The sequence below is a fragment of the Staurois parvus genome, unplaced genomic scaffold, assembly GCF_062004578.1.
Source record: "Staurois parvus isolate SC_StPar_1 unplaced genomic scaffold, SC_StPar_1.0 ptg000282l, whole genome shotgun sequence".
Lineage (NCBI taxonomy): Eukaryota > Metazoa > Chordata > Amphibia > Anura > Ranidae > Staurois > Staurois parvus.
The window spans coordinates 15,195,366-15,218,490 of NW_028318078.1; the positions used below are offsets into that span (position 1 = coordinate 15,195,366).

A 23,125-nucleotide genomic window follows, 5' to 3' on the forward strand; every position below is an offset into this window, starting at 1 on the left:
CAGAGAGGACTGTAAAAACTGTATGTAACCTTAGCTACATACAATATACAGCACTAGGAAATATAAAGTTATTCTGATTGGCTGAGAAGGGCGCCAAATGACATCATCCTAGATTGTAAGCTCCAAGGAACAGGGCCCTCCTTTCCCTCTTGTATTGAACTGTATTGTTGCTGTATTGTCTCCAGTTATATTGTAAAGCGCTGAGCAAACTGTTGGCGCTATATAAATCCTGTATAATAATAAATTTCACCACAGCAAAATTTTAGAATTCTCGTGTCCATTTCTCCTATAGGCTTCAGTATAACCCTAGGTTACATAACCTCAAGCTGTGCAGCTCAATGCACATTACAGAAAAACTATGGGCAGCACAGTGGCTAAATGGTTAGCACTTCCGCCTGGCAGGACTAGGGTCGTTCGTTCGAATCCCCGTAGGTTACTCCGGTTTCCTCCCACACTGTGAATGTAATATATATATATATATATATATATATATATATATATATATATATATATATATAGCGCTGCGTATAATTTACGGCGCTATACAAGTACCTGAAATAAACTATTAAGTGCATTAAAACCTGTACCTTTCTGAGCTGAAGTTGGAGGCCGTTACAATGACATCATCCTTATTTTGCACCAGGACTGGAATCTTCCTGCACCCAGGAGATTTAAGTAGCCTCTGCAGAAGTTTTAGAGTTTCTGCAAAATCAAAAGATGACATTTTCATAAAGCATATCTGAATTTTTTACAGAAACTGTACTGATGTGATGAATTTAACTTTCTAGACCTACTCTTATGTACTCTGTGGAGTGTAGCTGTCACAGAAGACCTACGTTCCAGGCAATTGTACCTGAAGTCAAAAGGGCCATAAACATGAGTAATACTTGGTACATCATTCATTCACTTACAGACGCAGCAAATTTCAGTCTCTCATACACTTGGATGGGCTGCACAATACCTAATAAACCTATGTCTCCCAGCTAGCACTCTCTCCCCAATCACATGGGAAAGGGCAGTTATCAGTGGCAGCTTAAAATACCTAGAATCACTGAACTGCTGTTTTAATATCTGCACAGATTATATGCTACTGAATATCACAATGAAGGACAGGGCAATGCTCTAACAGTGATATTAACAAACAAACAATGACCATACCAGTAAACATACCGCATGACATACAGAAGAGCAGAGCAAACAAGGTTTTTGATAACTTTGATATCTCCAAGCCAAATATTTACCCTCCATTCATTTAAAGCGGAACTAAAAACTGCATCAGAGCACTATAAACTAAAAACGCACGCTCACTAATCCATCCAGGTCTCCATGCTTTATTTTGCTGGGAAATCACTTTGAAAGACACCACCCTGCTAGCATTTCTGGCCATGACCATCTTGAGTAAGGGAATACAAGGCAGATTAATTCCAGGAAGTAAATGTTAAATGACGTTAGCTCAGGCACGAAGGTACACTTAGCTGAGAAAAATCATCCCACCCTCCGCCCCTTCTAAAGACTCCTGTATGAGTTTGCCTAGGTATGAAAACCAGAAAGTAACAAAAAAATAAAAAAGGTTAAAGTAAATATTATATACTTCCCCCTATCCATTTACTAATGCTAACAGTATAAGGATTTAAAATAGTCAGAGATTGAAGTTGAGAGAGTGTAAACAAAAAATAAATATTCCCATAAAAATAATTGAGCCCAGGTTTAGAACTTGAGATGCATGTGATCCAAGAATAGCAACCTCTGCCTAGGACATACTCCAGTTCATAATACCTTCTTTTAGTGAGGGTTTAAAAAAAAAAAAAAAAAAAAAAAAAAAAAAAAAAAAACACAAATTTCATAGTGACCAGTTTTTTGTTCTCATTTTCACCCAAAGTTAGTAAAACAAAAAAAAAAAAACCCACACTATTGTTATAATGGAACAACTCATTTTTAATTTTCTCTTTTTTGGTTTTCCCATAATCTCCTAAAGTCAACCTATGAGAATAAAAATATGGGAGTTGCCACTCCAGATATATTTAAAAAAATTCAAGATGGTGGTATTGTAATCCCCAAGCCACTATCTAGTGCATAGCTGACCTGCAGTAAGGATGCAGCCAGTTAATGTTTGCTGGTGGTTTCATTTAAACCTATTCTGCACATTAATTTGCAATTGGGCTGATTTACTAAAGGAAGAGGCTGATCACGTTAAAAAAAAAAAAAATAAATAAAAAATTTTTCTTCCCTTGTATATAAAACTGTATTCAGCATAAGCACAGTTAATACCGTTCCACCATTACACAACATAGCTTACTTACATACAACACCAACACAATGGGGTAGATTTACAAAAACTGGTGCGCTGAGAATCTGGTGTAGCTGTGCATGGTAGCCAGTCAGCTTTTGACCTCAGTTTCTTCAATTAAGGTTTGTAAATAAATCCTGGAAGCCGATTGGTTTCAATGCATAAGTGAGCCTGATTGTGCACTCTTCAGCTTTAGTAAATCAACCCCAGTACTTTAAATTTACCATCACACACTTAAAACTGAACAGCCTCCAATTTGTGAGGAAATCAAACACATTTTGTAAATTTCTCTCCCCTTATGCACATTTAATGTTGAACCATTCAAGAGGCAGTCTGCCATTGCATGGCCAGAACCATTCTCAGAAAGGAAAAAAAAAAAAAAAAAAATTTAATTTTGACTTATATCTTGGAGTACAGAACAGGGAACAGGCTTGATATTCTTAGATCCTGGGTTGTCCCCAAGCAATTAAAAGAGTAGGCAACAAGGCAAAGTGTGCCAACAGGCTGAAAAATAAAGGGCAACAGACCAAACTCAAGAGTGCTGCTGTATAACCATGTAGCCAAAAGTTCAATCCGCAGAAGACTGGACTTCCCCTCTGGTTTGAAAAGGTATGTGCAAAAGACCAGGTGGTGGCCTTACAAAGCTGGGCAACAGAAGATCAAACTCTGAATGCCCAGGAAACGCCTACCAAACTGGAAGAGTAAGCATGTAAATGCATGAGGTGCTTTGTCCTTTGGGTGCAAGCTCTTTAGATTAGGCACCTTATTCACCTAGTGGATGGCGGATCTTGTCTTGAAGCAGGATATCCCATGTGATGGTAAAGGGGGGGGGGGGGGGGAGTGTCTTCCAGATAGAAGCTGCAGCTTTGGAGGTACATTAGCTCTGAATAAGCCCAGACAGCAAAGAGCAGAGCAAACTCCTTTGGGTGTTTTGGAGTAGTGCACAACAAAAAGGAAGGAATAGGTCTTTGAGGTAGAAGGCTGACACCACCTTCAGGAGAAACAGGAAGTCATCCAAAAAGGGAGTTTGATGGGTTCAGATGGTGGTTTCTGGAGGGTAGAGAGCACCAAATTAAGGTACCAAGGATGCACAGGGAGCTGTAAGGGTGGATTGATCCAAGAAACACTGAATAAAAGGTCTACATAAGGGATAGCAAAGCCAGAGGGTTTTTTTATAAAGAATGAACAAGGCCGAAACCTGTCCCTTAAGAGTACTTAAAGCAGAACTCCGGGATAAATGTTTTTTGTACCATGCAGTGGGGCTGTTCCCACATTTCATGGGCTATCTGCTCTTTTTGTCTAGGGGTGATAAAAGCGAAGTTATACTTACTGAATCCAGGGATCCTTGAAGCGCGAGACCGGTCCCGGTCGCTTCTGCCCCCCCTGCACGCTAGTGTTCTTGTGAATGATTGTTCCTGACATAATCATGCCCACAGACCGGCACTGGGTGTCAGGAGTCCAGGAACAGTCCACCGCTGGACGTGGGGGGTGCATGGTTTTCCAAAGGATTGGAGGACAGGGTAAGTATAGCTTTTCCCTTAACCCCTTGACAAAACGAGCAGTTAACCCATGCAGTGCGGGCACAGCCCCACTGCATGATAAAAATTTTACATGGAGTTCTGCTTTAAGGCCATGTTATGGTCAAGCCCTGAAGACTAGAATGTGAGGCACAGAGTAATCCCTGGGATTAAAATGCCTGTGTTCACGTCAGACAAAGGATTTCTGGGAATGGTAATAGATCATGCTGGAAGTGGCTTTACTTGTTTTTACAAATATGGAAACAGAATAAGAGACCCCTCTGTCTCAAGACAGAATCACGGGTTACTTCTGTTCTATTTTGTAGAGTAGTCAAGGCAGAATTCCCACTGGAGAAAAGGCATCAATTAGCCTGAAAACGGATCCAGGGAACCAACAGAACATTTGATGCAGTGCTAAAGGATCCTTGGTCTTGACCACAAATACGAGTAACTAGTTGAAACTGGAGGTCAGGATATTCACATTCCAAAAGTCCCCATTTCGGACATCAGGTTGAAAAGCCCATTCCCCTTGGTAGAGATGGTGACAACTGAAATACATATAAAAAAGGAACTCCTTGCTTGGATGAATAGGAGCATAGGCAGGTCGAGAGGCAGCATATCTGTTCCGTGCCAAAGAGATGTTGCATTGAAGGAGGCCTTTAGCCATTTCAAGTCCGAACTCTTTCGCCCCCTTCCAGTTCAGGCCAATTTTCAGAAGTCATCACACTTTGGAGTGACAATTACTCAGCACTGTACCCATGACATTTTTAGCTTTTTTTTTATTCTGACAGCTTTCTTTTGGTGGCATTTTATCACAACTGTTAAATTTTTTTTGTTATATAAAAATGGAAAAATGCCAAAAATGTTGAAGAAAAAAAAAAAATTTTTTTTGCTTAAAATGTTGGACGCTGGTATGATGTATGGTAGTGATCAAGACGCTGGTATAGGGTATAGCTGTGATCAGGATGCAGATATGGTGGTGATCTGGGCATTGGTTTGGGTATAGTGTATGGGGACAGGACACTGGTATGGTGTATGGGGGTGTTTTACTGCACACTGGGACAGGTGACAGGGGCTGGCTGCATTATGATGAACATACTGGGGCTCTGATCAGAGACACTGGGACACTAAACTGGGACACTGGGGTGGCTGGCACAGCACTTTGACAGGCTGCTGTACACTCACAGGCTACAGGATCGCTTCTCTCTGTCCTCACACTGACAAGCAGAGAGAAGCGATCTTTAGTTTCACTTTCCAGTGTTTACAATGTGAGTGCTGTGATTGGGTAAAGCAGTCACATGGTAAAAAGACCATGTGATCAACTGGACACAGCAGTAATGTGATCCGCTGTATCTGCACAGTACGCCAATTGCCGGGCTCCTGGGTGAGCGTTCTAAACTGCACAAGAGCTGCTGATGCGGACTGATGTACACATACGTTACCCCGCATCGGCAAAGCTTCCCGTCCGCAGTCTATATGCAATGGGCAGGTGGGAAGAGGTTAATGGAACTGGGTGAATTAAATCGCTTTGATGAAGACCACCAAGAGACCCAGATCACTGTGATAATCTCACAGGGGGGCGCTTCTGTAACATTAAGACCAGAGTATGAGATCTGAGAGAGACCAGTTTGTTTTCTGAAAGAAACTTTTGCTTGGACTGTTTATAATGAGACTCATGCTCCAGGAAAGGAAGGCTGGAGAGCAGAATTTAGGAAGAGGATTATACAACCGAAAGCCTGGAGGTTCTGAATAGTCCTGTGGATGTTTACAAATAACTGGAAGAGAGAAGAGACTTTCAGAAAAAGCTCCTCTAGTCAGACTAGAAAGTACATTTGTGAATACTCTGGTAGTAGAGGATAAGCCAAAGGGCAGTATGAAAAACTAAGCATTTACGTCTCCTACTACAAAGCACAGACTGCACTGATGCAGTGGGTAGATGGGAAAATACAGGTAGGCATCTTGGATGTTTACAGATGCCAGTAATACCCCTGTCTCAGAGGAGGCAAATAGCGGACCTTGAAGATTTCATATTAAACTTTGGAACCAGGGGGGTATTTGTTTAGGGAATTTAGCTCCAGGATAGGACAAAAACCCCGGATGGGTTTTGGTACCAGGAACATGTTTAAATAGAATCCTTTTAGCCTGTCCTCGAGGTATTTGAGGGACTACTCCCGAGGACATAAGATGGTTCTGCAAATCTGACAGTCCTTGAGCAGATTTTGGTTGGTTTGATAGAAGAAAGTGGTAAGGGGCAGAGTTTTGAACTTTATATTTTACTATGAAACCACTGATTGAACCCACAGGCCTTGCACACCTGTATCCCACAGAATAGCAAGCAGTAGCAGATGTCTTCCCACTCTTAAGAGTGTGGACAACCCATCATTGAGAAGAATGCTTTGGGGCAGACTTTGTATTGCGCTAAAAAGAGCTTTAACAGTTGAAGCCTAGGTTTTTTGTTTTTTCTTTTTATTTGTAGGAGGCAGAAGACCGGAGGTGCGCTTTTGAATCTTCAGCTGTGGAAGAAGGACCTTTCCCTCCGTGGAATCTTTGATGAATTTGTCAAGTGGTGCACCAATATGATGTCCTTCAAAAGGGAATACGTGTGAGGCTTCTGTTACAGGCAGCTTCAGTTGACTAGGCTTTGAGACACAAGATTCTGCACATGTGCATAAAATCAGTCAGTCATTCTGGAGATGCAACCTGTGGTGTGGTGTGGGGAAACACTTGGTTATCCACTGGAAACTAAGCTCTGAGTGGCTGGATTTTAGCACAAAGTTAGAAAAGTTTCACACTGTTTAATTTCAAAACAAATTCCAGGTTTCCTGATAGTTATAAACATTCACTATGCAGAATACAAATAAAGAGCATAAAGCAAGTATTGGAGATATTAAACGTCTCATACTTGTTGTGGGACTACAGCAAGTCAGAGAAATCGGGTGACCCTGTCTTACCTATCCATGTTGCTGGTCCCTATATAGGGTCTGGGCTTCACCCATCGCAGTGGACAAATACCCAGGGGACAGGTCCTCAAATTTTGCTAGTGTCCAATCAACTGAAGTTACCAGCGGATAAGTCAGGGGGTGTATATATGTGTGTATCTATCTATCACCTGTGTCCTGTACTGTGTGGATTAAAATATGAATCCAGGTTTTTTTCAACCCAGTTAATTTTGGATGAGTATTTAACAATATTGTGGAAAACCAACCTCAACATGCTTTGTAATACACATTCTTTACCAGGAAAAAGTCAGATCAACCTACAGTTTTGATGTCCACATCACAATGAGGAAAAAAAAACCCAAAAAACCCAAACACAAATTAATGATATTTTCACCTTGTAATATATTTGCTGGACACATGTCAATCTTTGTTACCACCACAAAGACTGGGACGTTTAATGCCAACGCCAGACCGAGATGTTCTTTAGTCATGCCCACTATGCCAGCATTGCTGCCAACCTATGGAAAGGAAGATTATGGAAATAAATTACTCCCAAATATTCAGTTTACCAAATATAATGTTTTCTATGATAAAAAAAAGTGATCATTTAAGTGTACCTAAACCCAAGACACAAAAAATGTTATATAATGGAGCTTACCAGTCCTTAGACCTAGTGTCTGCATTTGTATCCTTTTATCATTATTCTAACATACTAATACTGCAAAACACCACACTTCCTGTCCCTGGGTGGCTATGCTCACTCCACTATAACTGTAGAAAGATATGGTTGTCACCCTAGGACAAGACCAGAAATGTCTCCATCTCCACAAATATAGAGGAGAAATATAGAGATTTTCTAAAGGAAACAAGTGATGTAAACAAGTGCAGTCAGCACATCGAAGGACTGGTTAACCTGCAATGTAATAGGATTTTTGTCTTACCTGTAAAATTCTTTTCATTCTTTTTGGAGTTCATTACAGGACACACGGCAGTATTCAGGAACAAAGGGTTGCTGCCACCTACAGCAGACCAGACACTGACGAAAAACAGAGCTGTTACAACAGCACTGCATAACTCCTTCCAGTCCAAGCAAGCAAAAGTAAGAGTGGATCATGAGAACAGCGGGGCAGAACCAGTTTCATGTAAATGTACTTTAAAAGGAAAGAATTTTACAGGTAACATGAAAAGGATTTACTGAAGCATACATTACAGGTCAAAAAATAGTATTCAGGAAGGTAGGAACATCCTCAAGCAATACAACTGAAGGGTTGAGAACCGCAGCAAATTAAATATCAACAGCCCCACATCAACAGAAAAACTGAAGGTGTTCGAGGGGGTTCACACAGCTGCTCGAAGAACCTTACGACCAAAGCGAGCATCAAAAGAGGCCCGATCATTAAACCAAAAACCTAGTAGAGTTAAATTTTTTTTTTTTTTTAAGTCAATAGGCTTAAATGAGGCGTTGTTGAATCCACATGGGAGATGGTGAAATGAGATGGAGGTTGTCGCAAGAATGACAAAGATTTGGTTTGTTCAAACAAAGCTGCAGATGAGGAAAAACTCACAACAGTGTATACCACATCCAGAAGACTGCCTTAGGATGGCAAGGAGCAGGACAGAGAAATACAGAAAGGAGTACCAGATTAAAGTGAATGAGAGAGTCCAAGATCATTGTAATTGATGGTAAAATAAATAAAATACAAACAGCCAGCGCATTTCAGGGGCAACCCCCCCCCCCCCATCAGGGTTAAGAGAATAAACATAAAACAGTCATAATGATGAAAAATGATGCCTGGATATGCATAGGAAGTTACACGTTTGAGATGGAAGGGAGAGACTACCTTGAAGAAAGGAGGTTTTTGGCCTCAAAACAATCTCATCTCTCTACAGTACAAGGAACAGATCCTTACGGGTTAAAGGAGTATGTAAACAACATTTCATATTCCTGATATGCCTGCTGTACCATGTACTTGTATGAAAAAGTATCCGGTATTTTTTATATTTGTCTCCCAGTACTCTCCAGGGCTCCCATCCACATCCTTAGGCTCTATTGACAGCTGAACCCCACTTGGCTCTCCTACATCTGGAAGATTAATGGACCCAAGTGAGGAGAAAGACACATATAAGGCTCTTAACCCTCTACCTCTAAGTTTCCATAGCTTGCTTTTCATTCACCTATTGCTACACTTCGTCTACTGTGTGTCTCCTCTGCATTACAGCAACAGGTGATATAGTCTTTACCTGGGAGGCTCATCCTGTTCTGCAAAGGAACATCCCCAGAAGCTGACCCTGAATGACACTTCTATGTGTATATGCCTGATATCACTATATTGTCTTGTAAGTTGCCAATCATCGTGTGAATAGATGAGTTTTTATACTGCTACACTCAGAAGCGTCCTCTACTGTCCTTATTACCACAGAGAATCTTCAGTCTCTTGACAGGTGCTGCACTACAGTGTTTTGGAAATCACTCCACCATCAAGCCCAGGATCCTAATGTAGAAACAGAGCAGGTTGGCTCCCGGCCTGAAAGCAATATTAACCCCCCCCCCCCCCCCAAAATAAAAAAAAAAAAAAAAAAAAAAAAAAAAAAAACCACACACACACACTTTACTATATTGCAGGTAACAATCCTTAAAAAGGTGATATTAAAGTTTTTTTTTTTTTTTAAAAAACATGTTTTACTCACCTGCTCTGTGCAATGGATCAAGAAGCCTGGGTTCGGAGGGCGAGTTGCCATGGGAAACGGCAGTAAAATTTAAAGTTGTCATTTCTTCTATTACTAATATATTCATTGACTTAAACCCAAAACCCACAGTTACAGTGAAAAATCAAGTCCCAAAAGGAATTACCCAAAAAATTATTATGCAAAAATAAAAACAATCTCAAAATAAAGATAAAAAAAATACATAAATAAAAGGATGTTGACAAAGTCCAGAAGTGACGAAACGCGTCCAGGGCACGTGACGTATTGACGTTCCCGGAAGTGCCGCGGCAGCCATTTTGGATTCTGGAACCCCTGTGTGTCGGAGGTCTGGAGAGTAACGGTTCACTTCAGGTGTCCCCCAGAGCAAAAAAGTGATAGTGCTGGACAGGAGTGGCAAAGGGGGAATTACCTGGTGATCGGGAGACCCTCTACACACGGAAAGGGGATCGTATACTGGTCATTAGGATGCCGATTTGCTGATCTTATCGTTTTTATATGTATTTGAAGAGCACCTGTGATTGATTTCCATCTTCAGTGGAGTAGGAAGCGTCTTCCTATCAAGAATTGATCTTAGTTTGGACATATTATTTGGACACTTTGTGTATTGGGACTTTATTTTATTTATGTACTTTTTTTTATCTTTATTTTGAGATTGTTTTTATTTTTGCATAATAATATTTTGGGTAATTCCTTTGGGACTTGATTTTTCACTGTAACTGTGGGTTTTGGGTTTAAGTCAATGAATATATTAGTTATTGGTACTTCAGGGGAAGGATATCAATATGACTAAGGGATTTTTGAGGATTTTATGTTTTTATGTGTGCTGATTTATACTTATTCTATTTCTTCTATTAGCAACTGTATACCTGAGCAGTGGGGCTGGATGGTAAGAAGACCAAGGAATCACGGTCTCTCAGAGTCCTAGGACTGAACGTATGTGCTATAAAACGTAACTTGGGACTGTAAAGTCGCTGAAGATCAAAGAGGAAAGGTCCCCTGAGGGTGTGGGAATTGTATTTCTGAACATTGATTGAAAAATCTGCGGCTATGAAGAACAGACCCATTAAAGAAATACTAGCACAATAAAGAAATACTTGCCATTACAGGAAAAAGCCCAGAGAAACAAAGTCCGGGGAAACATCAGGAAAGAACTAAAAAATTTGATGGAGAGCAGTCTAGACTGTCAGTTGGTGTACGGGATGAGAATCAGAGTAATGAATTGATAAACGATAACATTGTAAATGATCAAAAGGTCTCTAAACAACAGGGTGTAATATCACAAATCCCCACAAAAATAGAGATGGCAAAAATGTTCACAAAACTAATTATCTATGAAAAGTTAAATGGCAGTGATTCGTAAGGATCTTGGACGAATGTTTACAAGGATAGAGGAAGTGGAGGAGAGAACAGAGCCACAAGCTCAGCAGACATACAGGTGAAACTCGAAAAATTAGAATATAGTGCAAAAGTTCATTTATTACAGTAATGCAACTTAAAAAGGTGAAAACTAATATATGAGATTAGTCAAGCCTTGATTTGTCAGAATTGTGATGATTATGGCTTACAGCTCATGAAAACCCCAAATCCACAATCTCAGAAAATTAGAATATTACATGCAACCAATAAAACAAGGATTGTACATAGAACAATATCGGACCTCTGAAAAGTATAAGCATGCATATGTACTCAGTACTTGGTTTGGGCCCCTTTTGCAGCAATTACTGCCTCAATGCGGTGTGGCATGGAAGCCATCAGCCTGTGGCACTGCTGAGGTGTTATGGAAGACCAGGATGCTTCAATAGCGGCCTTCAGCTCTTCTGCATTGTCCGGTCTCATGTCTCATCTTTCTCTTGGCAATGCCCCATAGATTCTCTATGGGGTTCAGGTCAGGCGAGCTTGCTGGCCAATCAAGCACAGTAATCTCACGGTCATTGAACTAGGTTTTGGTGCTTTTGGCAGTGTGGGCAGGTGCCAAGTCCTGCTGGAAAATGAAGTCAGCATCCCCATAAAGCTAGTCTGCGGAAGGAAGCATGAAGTGCGCCAAAATCTCCTGGTAGAAGGCTGCATTGACCCTGGACTTAATGAAGCACAGTGGATCAACACCAGCAGATGACATGGCTCCCCAAATCAACACAGACTGGAAACTTCACACTGAACTTCAAGCATCTTGCAGTGTGTGCCTCTCAATTCTTCATACTCTGGGTCCTTGGTTTCCAAATGAGATGCAACCACTGAGCAACAGACCAGGTCTGTTTTTCTTTAGCCCAGGTAAGATGCTTCTGACATTGTTTGTTGTTCAGGAGCGGCTTGACAAGAGGAAAACAACATTGTCCAGGATCAGTCTGTGTGTGGTGACTCTTGATGCAAACTCCAGCCTCAGTCCACTCCTTGCGAAAGTCCCCAACACTTTTGAATGGCCTTTTCCTGACAATCCTCTCCAGGCTGCGGTCATCCTTGCTGCTTGTGCACCTTTTTCTTCCACTCTTTTCCCTTCCACATAACTTTCTATTAATGTGCTTTGATACAGCACTTTGGGAACATCCAACTTCTTTTACAATTACCTTTTGAGGCTTTCCCTCCTTATGGAGGGTGTCAATGATGGTTTTCTGCACAACTGTCAGGTCAGCAGTCTTTGCCATGATTGTGATTCCTACTGAACCAGACAGAGAGACCAATTAAAGGCTCAGGAACCCTTTGCAGGTGTTGTGGCTTAATTAGCTGATTAGAGTGGGACACTTTGAGCCGAGAATATTGCACCTTTTCACAATATTCTCATTTTCTGAGATTGTGGATTTGGGGTTTTCATGAGCTGTAAGCCATAATCACCACAATTCTGACAAACAGCTTAACCTATCTTGCTTTGCATGTAATGAGTCTCTCATATATTAGTTTCACCTTTTAAGTTGCATTACTGAAATAAATGAACTTTTGCACGATATTCAAATTTTTCGAGTTTCACCTGTATAATCTGGAAATGCAGTTGGAAGAGATGCAAAGGGAACAGAGGAAACTGTCATTTAAAAATTGGAGGACCAAGAAAACAGAGAGAAGAAACAACTTAACCCCTACACGCCGGCGCCTCCCAGCCCTTTAAAAGTTTCAGAAGCTGGGACGGACGGGGCTTAGGGATCACGTGACCGCCGTGACGCGTCATCACATGATCGGGAAAGGTCCCGATCAAAAGAGCAGACTGGGACCTTTCCGTGAGTACCGGACATGTGTGCTGGGAGCGCGCAGGGAGCACGCTCTCAGCACATTTTTTTTTTTTTTTTTAATTGAATGCATATGTGCAGCCGCTCGGCGTCTAGGCCCAGAGACCGGGAGGCCGCACATTTGTATGCGGCCAGCAGGAAAAGAGGTTATGGATTAAAAGGTCTCCCAGAGGATGCACATGAAGAGGACCTACGGTAAATAAAAGGTGTTTAACCCATTGACAGGTAGACCAGCCACAGATCCTTTTAAGACTGAGAGAATACATAGATTAAAGACACCCACCAGGAGTAACATCAGACACCCCAGAGACGCGATTATCTGATTCCACCCTGCTCACCACCCTCACCAGTGTTCCCAAGTAGGTTTTTAGGGAATACAGGTAGTGATGGCGGGGCATCGGAAGGCTAAACAGGATGTTAAATACTTGAACCCCATGCTGAGAGCAGGAGTAGACATTCATGCTCAGAGTGTTACCCCAAATTAGGAATCACCAGTGGGGGAATCAGATTCCATGACAATGTATAGGCCAGGGGCTTTTTTTTGTAATTTTGGTAAGGGTTGGGGAAGAGGATGGAGTGGGGGGGAGGGGGGAGGAAGATCCATGAGACAGTCTACACCGTATTCCCTCTGAACAAGAGAACAAATAATAGATAGCTATGAGTTCAATTAACTTCATGACAAATGAGAAAGGGTTAAATTCTACTAAAAAGACAATTACTTAGAGAAGTTGACCAACTTTCGGCAGATGTGTTTTTCAAGATACGCATTTAACATATGACTAATATTAAACTATACTCGAGGTACTACCAAACATGGTACTATGGGGACTCACTAATAGAGAGCTAAAAGGAGTAGCGATCAGGTTCTCGAAAAATGTGAGTTTTGTTGTGGAGGAGAGATTGGAGGACCCAGGAGGGCCAGTTCTTATGCTTAAGAGGGAAAATAAGGGGACAAACTTACACCTTTGTCAATATCTATGGCCAAATCAAAATCCAGAAGTAATTCTGTATGAAGTGTTGGGAAAACTTATGGTCTCTCTATACATACCACACACGCCTTAGGAGAGGAAATGGGAATAAGCTGCAAACATATATAACGATTTAAAAAAAAAAAAAAAAAAAAAAAAAAAAAAAAGGAGCTCACAATGTGCTAGTTACAGACCTATCTGAGCTGATGCCTGAATGTATACACTTAGATCAACTGGGCTTTGTCCCAAGAATGGATAAATTAAGAATATTGCTACTCTTACAGAAGGCAAAGAGAAAAATTACCAACAATTATATTGTCAATCCATGCTAAAAAAAGCTTTTGACAGGGTAGACTGGGGGTTCATGATGGACACCCTAGAGATAGGGGGAATAGGTACTAAGATGATGGGTTGGATAAAAGAGCTCTATAATGGCCCGACAGCAGCAGTTAAGGTAAATGGGTCTCTCTTGGAGTCTTTTAGAATGTACACGAGACGGGTGCCCCTTATCCCAGTCATTTGTTTTATCCTTGGAACCTTTGCTGGCGACGGTAAGAGTAGATATTAGAGGAATCAAGATAAGTGAGATAGAGCATAAGGTAGCAGCATATGCTGATATACTGTTTTATAATGTGAACCCACAGTTAACGTTACCTAACCGAATGAGATAAAGAAAAAAAAAAAAAAAAAAAAAAAGTAGTATGGAGTTTTCAAAATTTGAAAAAACCTTAATGAAAACAAAGATCTTTAATATTTATAAGAAGGAGATGCAGACTCTACAAAAAGGCCTTCCCATTCTCATGGAGGGAAAAGGAATCAGGCTACCTAGGAGTAAAATTGACCCATTCTATAAAAAAAAAAAAAAATATAAAATCGGGTGAACTATATCCCATTAATAAATGAAATAGAGGAGTTGAGCAGACTTTCAAAAACGGAAGGGTCTCTTGGATCGGGCGTATACCTTTGGTTAAGATGGTGATAGTCCCAAAAATTCTATATAAAATTTCATATGCTCCCAGTCCACATTGCAAAATCCTTCTTTGCGATATTAAAAAAAATTAATATGGGCTAATAAGAAGTCGAGAATTAGGTATGAACTTCTGTGTAATAAGAACGAAAAAGGAGGATTAAATCTGCCGGATATTAATTATTACACTGCAGCGATACTGTCATGAACTGTAGATTGGACACATAATTCACAGGGGAAGAGTTGGCCTAAAATAGAAGGCACTTTAAGTAACACGATTAGAGGATTATTTGGATACCACGAAAGTTTCGTAATATGGATGAGACTAGAAGTACACTTACACAGGTGGTAAGAGTATGGGATGGATTAGACAAATAAAAACAGATTGGAAGCATAACTCACTGTTGATTCCCCTGATGGGTACAGATTTTTTCCCGCCAGGGGAAGGATAATATTTCAGGGAAATGGTTTAAGGATGTAGATGCACAGTTGGGAGATATAGTAGTTAAGGGGGAGTTGTGCACTTTAAGATTTAAAAAGTAAAAAAAAAAAAGTTTACAATTCTCATCATGTATCTCACCCCATATGTAGAAGGTACAGTACACCTGTATGAGTGATGCAAGACCGTTCTATGTAGCATGGATCCATTTTATAAAAGCATTTTTTGATTGTGGATCTCTTCTCTTTACTATATAGACCACTTCATTTACAGCCCTTTAAAGCGATTTTAAAAAAGGCAGATTTAAACCCCCCTTCCCCCCCCACATACAACAAACATGTCATACTGCCCTGCTTTGTGTAGTGGTTTTACAAACAGCAACCTCGATCCTCCTTTTCAGGCCCCCACCAGCGCTCCTGGCCCCTCCCTCCTGCCAAGTGCCCCACAGGAAGCATCTTGCTATGGGGCCCCCCCAAGCAGCAGGTTAGTTCCTCTGTATGTCCATTCACACACAGATATGGCTTGGCCACACCCCCACTCTTTCCTCATTGGCTGTGATTAACAGTAGCAGGAGTCAATGGCTCCCGTTGCGGTCTCAGCTAATGAAGAGGGAGAGACCCGGGACAGCCGAGGCTGAAGGTAAAAAACTTTCAGCCTTGCTTTTGGATGCACATTTATGAAGTAGAAGATAGTAATTGCCCCACTCCCATGCTAACCTTCTGGCTTGAATGCCTTTTGAATGGCCCACCACAGGTTCTACACTTTGACCTTCCATGATAAATTCTGGGAGTGTTTCATAAAGTGATGATGAAACGAGCAGAAAACTAGCATTTTCAAGATGAAACCAGCAGCGAAAGGTTTTTTTTACCAACAAAGTTGGGTGGAAAATTAATGAAGTGTACTTGCTAAAAGACATGTAATAAATTACATAGAGTACAACCTAGAAGCTAAAGAGATGCTTTTTATGCCAAGGATACTAGTACAAAAAAAAAAAAAAAAAAAAAAAAAAAAAAAAAAAAAAAAGGACTTCACTCAGCTCCTGTACACTGTAAAAGACTGGCCCCTGCAGCCTCTTGTCTATGTCACATCGGCCACAAGTGCTCTGACATCATGAAGTATAAAGTAGGGCCAATAACCTCTGCATTGTACGCGAGGGTGCAGAGGGACTGCACACACATCAGACAAGTTAAAGTCCTTTTTACTGGTACCCAAAGAATAAACAAGCAATTAGCTCTTGAAGTGCAAGTAAAGTCCCACTGCAAATACATTTGTTTTTCATAAAGTCCCACTGCAAATACATTTGTTTTTCATAAAGTTCTGCTTTCAAATTCAAATATTTCATAACTACAAATAAGAACAAGGAAAACAAACTCTGGTACTACTCCAACTCACCATCAGCATGCAGAAATCTGGTAGGTGACCAGTCATTCCAAATACAGTGGTCTTCAAATATTTCTCATGACCAGCAAGGTCTATAAAAGTAATGATCTTTGAGGACTTCTCACATATCTTGGTCCATTCCAGACTACCTCCATGACTGTCTGGTTTGTTTACAACATGTCCATGACTATCAAAGCCTAGGATGTCATTGCCCACACTGCTGGTGCGGCCTGATTCAATCTCATGCTTGTGCCGAAAGAGTTTCTGTCTGGCAAAACCACGGCCATTGTCGAGTTCTCCATGTGTCAGAACTCCTAAAAGTGTACTCTTCCCAGCATCCACATTGCCAACTACAGCCACCCTAGAACAAAACAATAACAAAATTTAGACTTATTTTGGGTACTTGCGTCATTCAAAGAACATGGCTCTAAAATGTTATATACAGTTGCGTTCAAAATAAGTCAGACATCACTAACCTGATCAATCACTGTTTTTGGTAGAAATGATATTTCTACATGGCAAATAATTTACTAGCAGGTGTAGTGGAGTAATAGAAATCCAACAGACCCAACAGTCATTACATGCATGCTGTTGATTCTGTGTAATTGAAATCACTAATTGAAAGGGGCATGTTCAAAATAATAGCAGTGTGGAGTTCTATTAGTGAGGTCATTCATTCTTTGAAAAACAGGTGGCAATTATAGCCCTTATTTAAGGAAGGAAGGCAGCAAATGTTGTACATGCTGGTTACAGTGCATTTCTCTCTGAAATTCTGAGGAAAATGGGTTGTTCCAGATATTGTTCAGAAGAACAGCGCACCTTGATTAAAAAGGTGATTGGAGAGGGGAAAACCTATAAAGAAGTGCAGAAAATGATAAGCTGCTCAGCTAAAATGATCGCAAATGCTTTAAAATGGCAACCAAACCTGAAAGATGTGGAAGAAAGCGAAAAACTACCATTCAAATGGATAGAAAAGCCAAAATGGCAAGGACTCAGCCAACAATCAGCTCCAGGAAGATCAAAGAAGGTCTAAAGTTACCTGTGAGTACTGTTACAATTAGAAGATGCCTATGTGAAGCCAAGCTATCTGCAAGAAGCCCCCGCAAAGTCCCACTGTTGGAAAAAAAACACATGTGCTGAATAGGTTACAATTTGCCAAAGAGCACATTGACTGGCCTAAAGAGAAATGGCGCAACATTTTGTGGACTGATGAAAGTAAGATTGTTCTTTTTGGGTCTAGTGGCTGGAGACAGTTTGTCAGACGACCCCCAAACAATGAATTCAAGCCACTGTACACTGTGAAAACAGTGAAGCGTGGTTGTGCAAGCATCATGATATGGGGATGTTTCTCATACTATGGTGTTGGGCCTATTTATCACATACCAGGGATCATGGATCAGTTTGAATACATCAGAATACTTGAAGAGGTCATGCTGCCTTATGCTGAAGAGGAAATGCCCTTGAAATGGGTGTTCCAACAAGACAACGACCCCAAACACACTAGTAAACGTGCAACATCTTGGTTCCAGACCAACAAGATTGACGTTATGGAGTGGCCAGCCCAATCCCCGGATCTTAATCCAATAGAAAACTTGTGGGGTGACATCAAAAATGTCCAAATTTAGACCGTTCTTAGTTCAAAAGTTTCTTTCCTGAAAGAATTTTAAATTTCCTTTAAGAACTAAAATATTGAGGTCTCCCAAAGTGTGGTCTGGTTGTGCGAAATTGTGTCCCACAAGTGTGCAAAAGTCATCTTTATGTTCCTTGATGGTATGTCTGTGCAAATTCATCCTTGTTTGCAACTTCTGTCCTGTTTCACCATCAGTTTATATAGTGAATGTTTGAGTTTGTAAAGAATACAAACACTGCTATTTTTTTTGAACAGTCGAATATTCACTTTTCTTCAATTTTTTGAACACCACAAATTTGATATATTTTTCTTCATGTTTTGATTTGGAATAGAATGTGTAGTGTTCCCAATAATATTGTGTGTATGGAAATAAAAGCTATTAGAAGGATTTTGAGCTTTATTCACTTTTTTCAACACACTGCTATTATTTTGAACACAACTGTAGTTGAATAGTTAGAGAAGAAAAAATAAATAAAGATCAACCAAGAAAGATATCGAAAAGACCCATATACATGATCCTATACCCACAGTTGATCCACAGGAAGGCAAAAAATGCCAAAGGATGATTTGATTCACTCTAGTGAGAAAGAAGGGGGGGGGGGGTTATTGCCTCTAAATATAAATATCTAGTTATACTATGTGCATTTAGGAATGCATCCAGGCCTTTAGAACAATTTACTGAGCTGCCCAGAACTAGTTCTTCAGTTCTTACTGTGAAGAAGCCTTTTCGTACGTGGGAGGTTACATTTCTTTTCCTCCAGAATGCCCTCTTGTCCTCTGTAATGACCTAAAAGTGAATAACTCGACACATGTTCACTATGTGGACCACTCATTTAAACAGGTTAATCATAACCCCCCATTTATCTCCACTTAAGAGAAAAAAAAAAAAATTCAGTTCTTATAATCTTTGCTTATAGCAGAGTTCCTCCATGTCTAGGAGTTTGGTTGCCCTTCGCTGCACATACACAGTACCCAAAACTGAACTGCATATTCCAGATGAGGTCTTAATGATTTGTACAAGGACAAAATGAAGTCTCTCTGCAGGCTATACCTTTTACTACAAGAAAGGATTTTGTTAGTTTTAGAAACTGCAGCTTGGCACTGCTTATTATTAAAGAAGAATTCGGGGCAAAATTGTATTTTCCCATGCAGTGCGGGCACACGCTAGTTTTTGTCTATTGGTTCCCAAAGCTTAGACATAATTGCCTAATCCACCAAGCAAAACCAACCCCTGCCGCCCCCCAACACTAGCGGTCTTGTGAATAGGCTGTTCCCGATGTGATCACGCCCACAGACCAGCTTCGGACGTGAGGACAGCAGGAACAGTCCACCGCTGGAAGTGGGGCAGCACTATTTTCTGGAGAATCGGAGGACAGGACTTTGCATTTTTATCAATATTAAACATAATTTGCCACATTGTTGGGAGTGGGGGTATTGCTCATACTCAGGCAGTGTATCCGCAATAAACAAAATCAGAGACCATCTCAGAAGGGGAGACATAAGAGGCTCACTTGCGACTTATTTACAGCCTCTAAAATGGACAGAGATTTTGACCAGGAAAAGACATAGTGGATGAAAACTCAAGATAGATGATAGGAGGAAAGCTGTGTGGCCAAAGGACCAGCAGAATGCCAAAAAGAAGGCAGGGAGTCACACGGTGGGCCACGTCCGAACAGAGGTTACTGGGACCCTGTGAAGAAAAGCTACCCCCCCCCCCCCATCCATCCCAGATATCTGGGTTGAGTGAGCTAGCAAGACAATTTGACCCCTTGCCGCAATTGTAAACGGCCAGCACTCACACTCCATAAACACATCATTTCAAGTGTGGCAGCCTGCGCTGCTCCCGTAGCCTAAGCACAGGAGCACCCTGGAACAGATTTTAAAGGGCACCAGCCCTGTACTGACTAAATTAGAGATCTTTACAACTAAGAAGAATTTAAAAAGGGACCAGACACTAGTCTGACTTCATCCTCTGCGATGGGCATACCCCAAAGGGATTTTTAGGAACAGAGCTTTGGAGCTGGTAGACCACGTGCCTAGGCCTGTATAACACCCTGTGGCTAAATTAACAACATGCACCACATCTCAAGGTGAGCGCCCATGCAGAATCCAGCACTAGATATGACAATTCAGGCCAGCCCCCACATCTCCTTTATAGATGAGTACAGTTCCCGAAGACTCAGCTGAGGAGATCTAGAAGCTGCAGAAAGAAGTGTTCAACAGGTTTCACAAACAAGAACAGTACAGACTGTACAAAACAAAAATATTAGCAATTCCACATTGGAATGGACTGCTCAACACTATCAAACTATGATCATATAAAGTAGACAACCTTAGACAAGAAGGGACTTTCTAACAAAAAGGTATAACACATGCAAACTAGCCAGTACGCGTAGAAAATTAAATAAAAAGGCAAGTTAAAAAAAAAAAAAAAAAAAAAGGAAGAAGGAGGTATCACAAGAAAAAGGTATCTGTTATAACTGGGCAATGGGGGCTTGATGGATCCAAAAAGTAGGTTATAAGGGATGGTATCATGTTAGCGTGAATGTATTCATAGGTGGGAAGGGGAGTAAAAATGGGGGACTACCCAATCTCATGGAGAGAATGGATAACAGAGCAAAAGAAAACAGCAGGAAGAAAAGAAGACATAGCAACAGAGGGAACAAAAAAGGGGGGGAGCCAAGAGGATTGAATCCTAACTAGCATGGTTTATAGTGCGCAGGGGTCAAAGTCCCACAAAAACGCACCATTAAAAAGGATAAGTTCACCTTTTGGACAAAAATAAAATGTGCATTATTTTTGTCTAAAGAAGCCTGTGAAGCATTGCACCAGCAATCAGTAGATCGCTGATGTCTTGCAGATCTCCTGCAGACCTATCAGAATATTTGCTTGCCATACAGGGATGTACAGTCAAGCAGATATTCTGACAGGAAGCTTCAATGAACTACCACGGCGTTCAACAGTGCTGTGGTAGTTCACTGAAAACCATATTCCAAATCTGACAACCAGTACAGGTCAACAGCTATGGGAACACGTTACATCATAAAATCAGGTGGAATATGTAAAGACTCTGCAGTTTGTGTTTTTTGTTTTTTTTCCTGTGCCAGTGTACTAGCCGAATGGTAGCTGCACATCATATATCTTCACCTAATTAACCAAGCTCAGTGAGCATTCTGCAGAATGAAGACAGTATGGTTAATTTACTAAAGCAATATAGAACAAATGCCTGTAAAGCAAATACGGTTAAAAATATGAAAAAGGTACACAAGAAAAAGTCATTCACATGCTAAAATATATATAAAAAAAAAATATACATAAAATATCTAATGATATATTCATTATTACAAAGCTGCATTATTTAGGTCTTTTATGTCAGCATATAGTTCAGCTTTAATTGTAGGAACTTTAAATACATACCCAGTTCCTCAAATAAGAACAATAATTTGGTAGCAGAGACACACCAAAAATTTGAATGGGGGCTCCTCTCACCTCACTTCCAAGAAGTCATTATCTCCCACTCGTTTGCGCACCAGGTAGTCTCGTACTTTGCCTCCAACCTCTTGGTGCTCTCGCAACAGGATCATATCAGCACCAATCTGTTCTGCCATGCTAGCTACTGTAGCCACTGATGCCTCCATATCACCCTCATTTAGCCCATATTCTGTACCATCTGAAATGAAAAACAACAAAAAGGTAGTATAGAAAAAAAAAAAAAAAAAATTACACAAAATTAGAGTTCACTATGGCTTCCATATTGAAAAGAATGGTGTCTAATATATTGATTTTGCTAAAGAAGATTTAGAAATGGAAAAAAAAAAAAAAAAAATTTTAATATCAGTACTTCAAACAAGTTCGTGAAACCTGTAGGGTTTTTTCCCAGCTTCAACCGATTTGGAGCAATTCTTTTCATTTTTCCCCACATGCTTCTGTAGATATTGCAGCTTATCAACATTAGATGTGGTAGCGGCACTTTTTTTTTTTTTTTTAATAAACGCTTTCTCCCCAGTTTTCACCTTGTGATCTGGCCAGTACTACATCTCCTGTATTTGAGTGCCCCGCTCTGGATGAAGGAGAACAGCAGACAGCAGTACTGTCTGGGAAGGGGGGAGGAGGGAAGGGCAGTGTTAACTATACTAGCAGATTTAAAATACCCTAATGAATTGAAGCCCAACTGTAGGAAATACTTTATAACCAATTACAGCAAACTGGTTTTCCACTTTAGGATATAGGTTTTACATGAATAAAAGCGGATCACTGTAAGCAAAAAGCAACCCAGCTGTGTTAAAATGGTTTGTTTCATCCCTGTAAAACTGATACATTTGCAGGAGAACGTGTTCTTTTGAAAAAACAACAGAGTTACTGGCCAGATCACCAGATGAAAATAAGAAAAGCCTAAAGAAGAAATTGAATGCAGCCATCACATCTACGATTTGGTAAGCTGCAATATAAATACATTTTGCGTTAGGGTTTAAACCCCCACAAACATTCACAACATACCACCAAGGGAAAGGGCCATGGGATAAATATTTGTTGACCTGAAAGCGGTAGTAAATGCTTCTTTAATAAATTTTACCTACAGGTAATCTTATAATAAAGCGTACCTGTAGGTAAAATTAAAACATGAAATGTTTAGGAGATATTGGCACTGACAGCCAGCACATGCACTCTGTAGGAACAGTGCCGTGGCCCGGGACTCCCACTCACATGCGCAGGAGTGACGTCATCGCGGCTCGGCAAGTCAGCTGGCCAGAGCTCACAAACCCGGAAGGAAGACCGGGTGAAGATGGAAGCCCTGGGGAGCTGTGACAGCGCTCCTCTAGAGGTCTTTGTTTCAAGGCAAACCCTTCATAATGTGATAGTATGCAATGAGATGGGGCTTATGAAAATAGGAGGGGGGGGGGGGGAATCTTCACCCAGATATTCTGTTTTTTGGGAGGGGTTTGCAGCAATGTGCAGAGGGTTTATCCAGAAATACTGGAAATCTTGTTCAGGAAATCTTCAGGTGCAGCTGGGGTAACTAGAGATGAGGGACTTGTCATATGCACTCATCAAAAGTGGCAACTATGCCTACCCTTTCTAC

The 23,125-nt window shown here is 40.7% G+C and overlaps 1 protein-coding gene across 2 annotated transcripts in view; it reads right to left on the bottom strand.

Moving 5' to 3' along the window:
• GTPBP1 (GTP binding protein 1) overlaps positions 1 to 23,125 on the bottom strand; it is an 88,020-nt gene that overhangs the window by 47,766 nt on the left and 17,129 nt on the right. For both annotated transcript variants that reach the window (XM_089681979.1, XM_089681978.1), the window contains exons 3-6: positions 21,535 to 21,715; positions 16,428 to 16,776; positions 7,138 to 7,261; positions 588 to 702 (exon numbers count right to left, since the gene is read on the bottom strand). In XM_089681979.1, the coding sequence (XP_089538105.1) occupies positions 588 to 702; positions 7,138 to 7,261; positions 16,428 to 16,776; positions 21,535 to 21,715 (769 nt within the window). The remainder of the gene's footprint in view (positions 1 to 587; positions 703 to 7,137; positions 7,262 to 16,427; positions 16,777 to 21,534; positions 21,716 to 23,125) is intronic.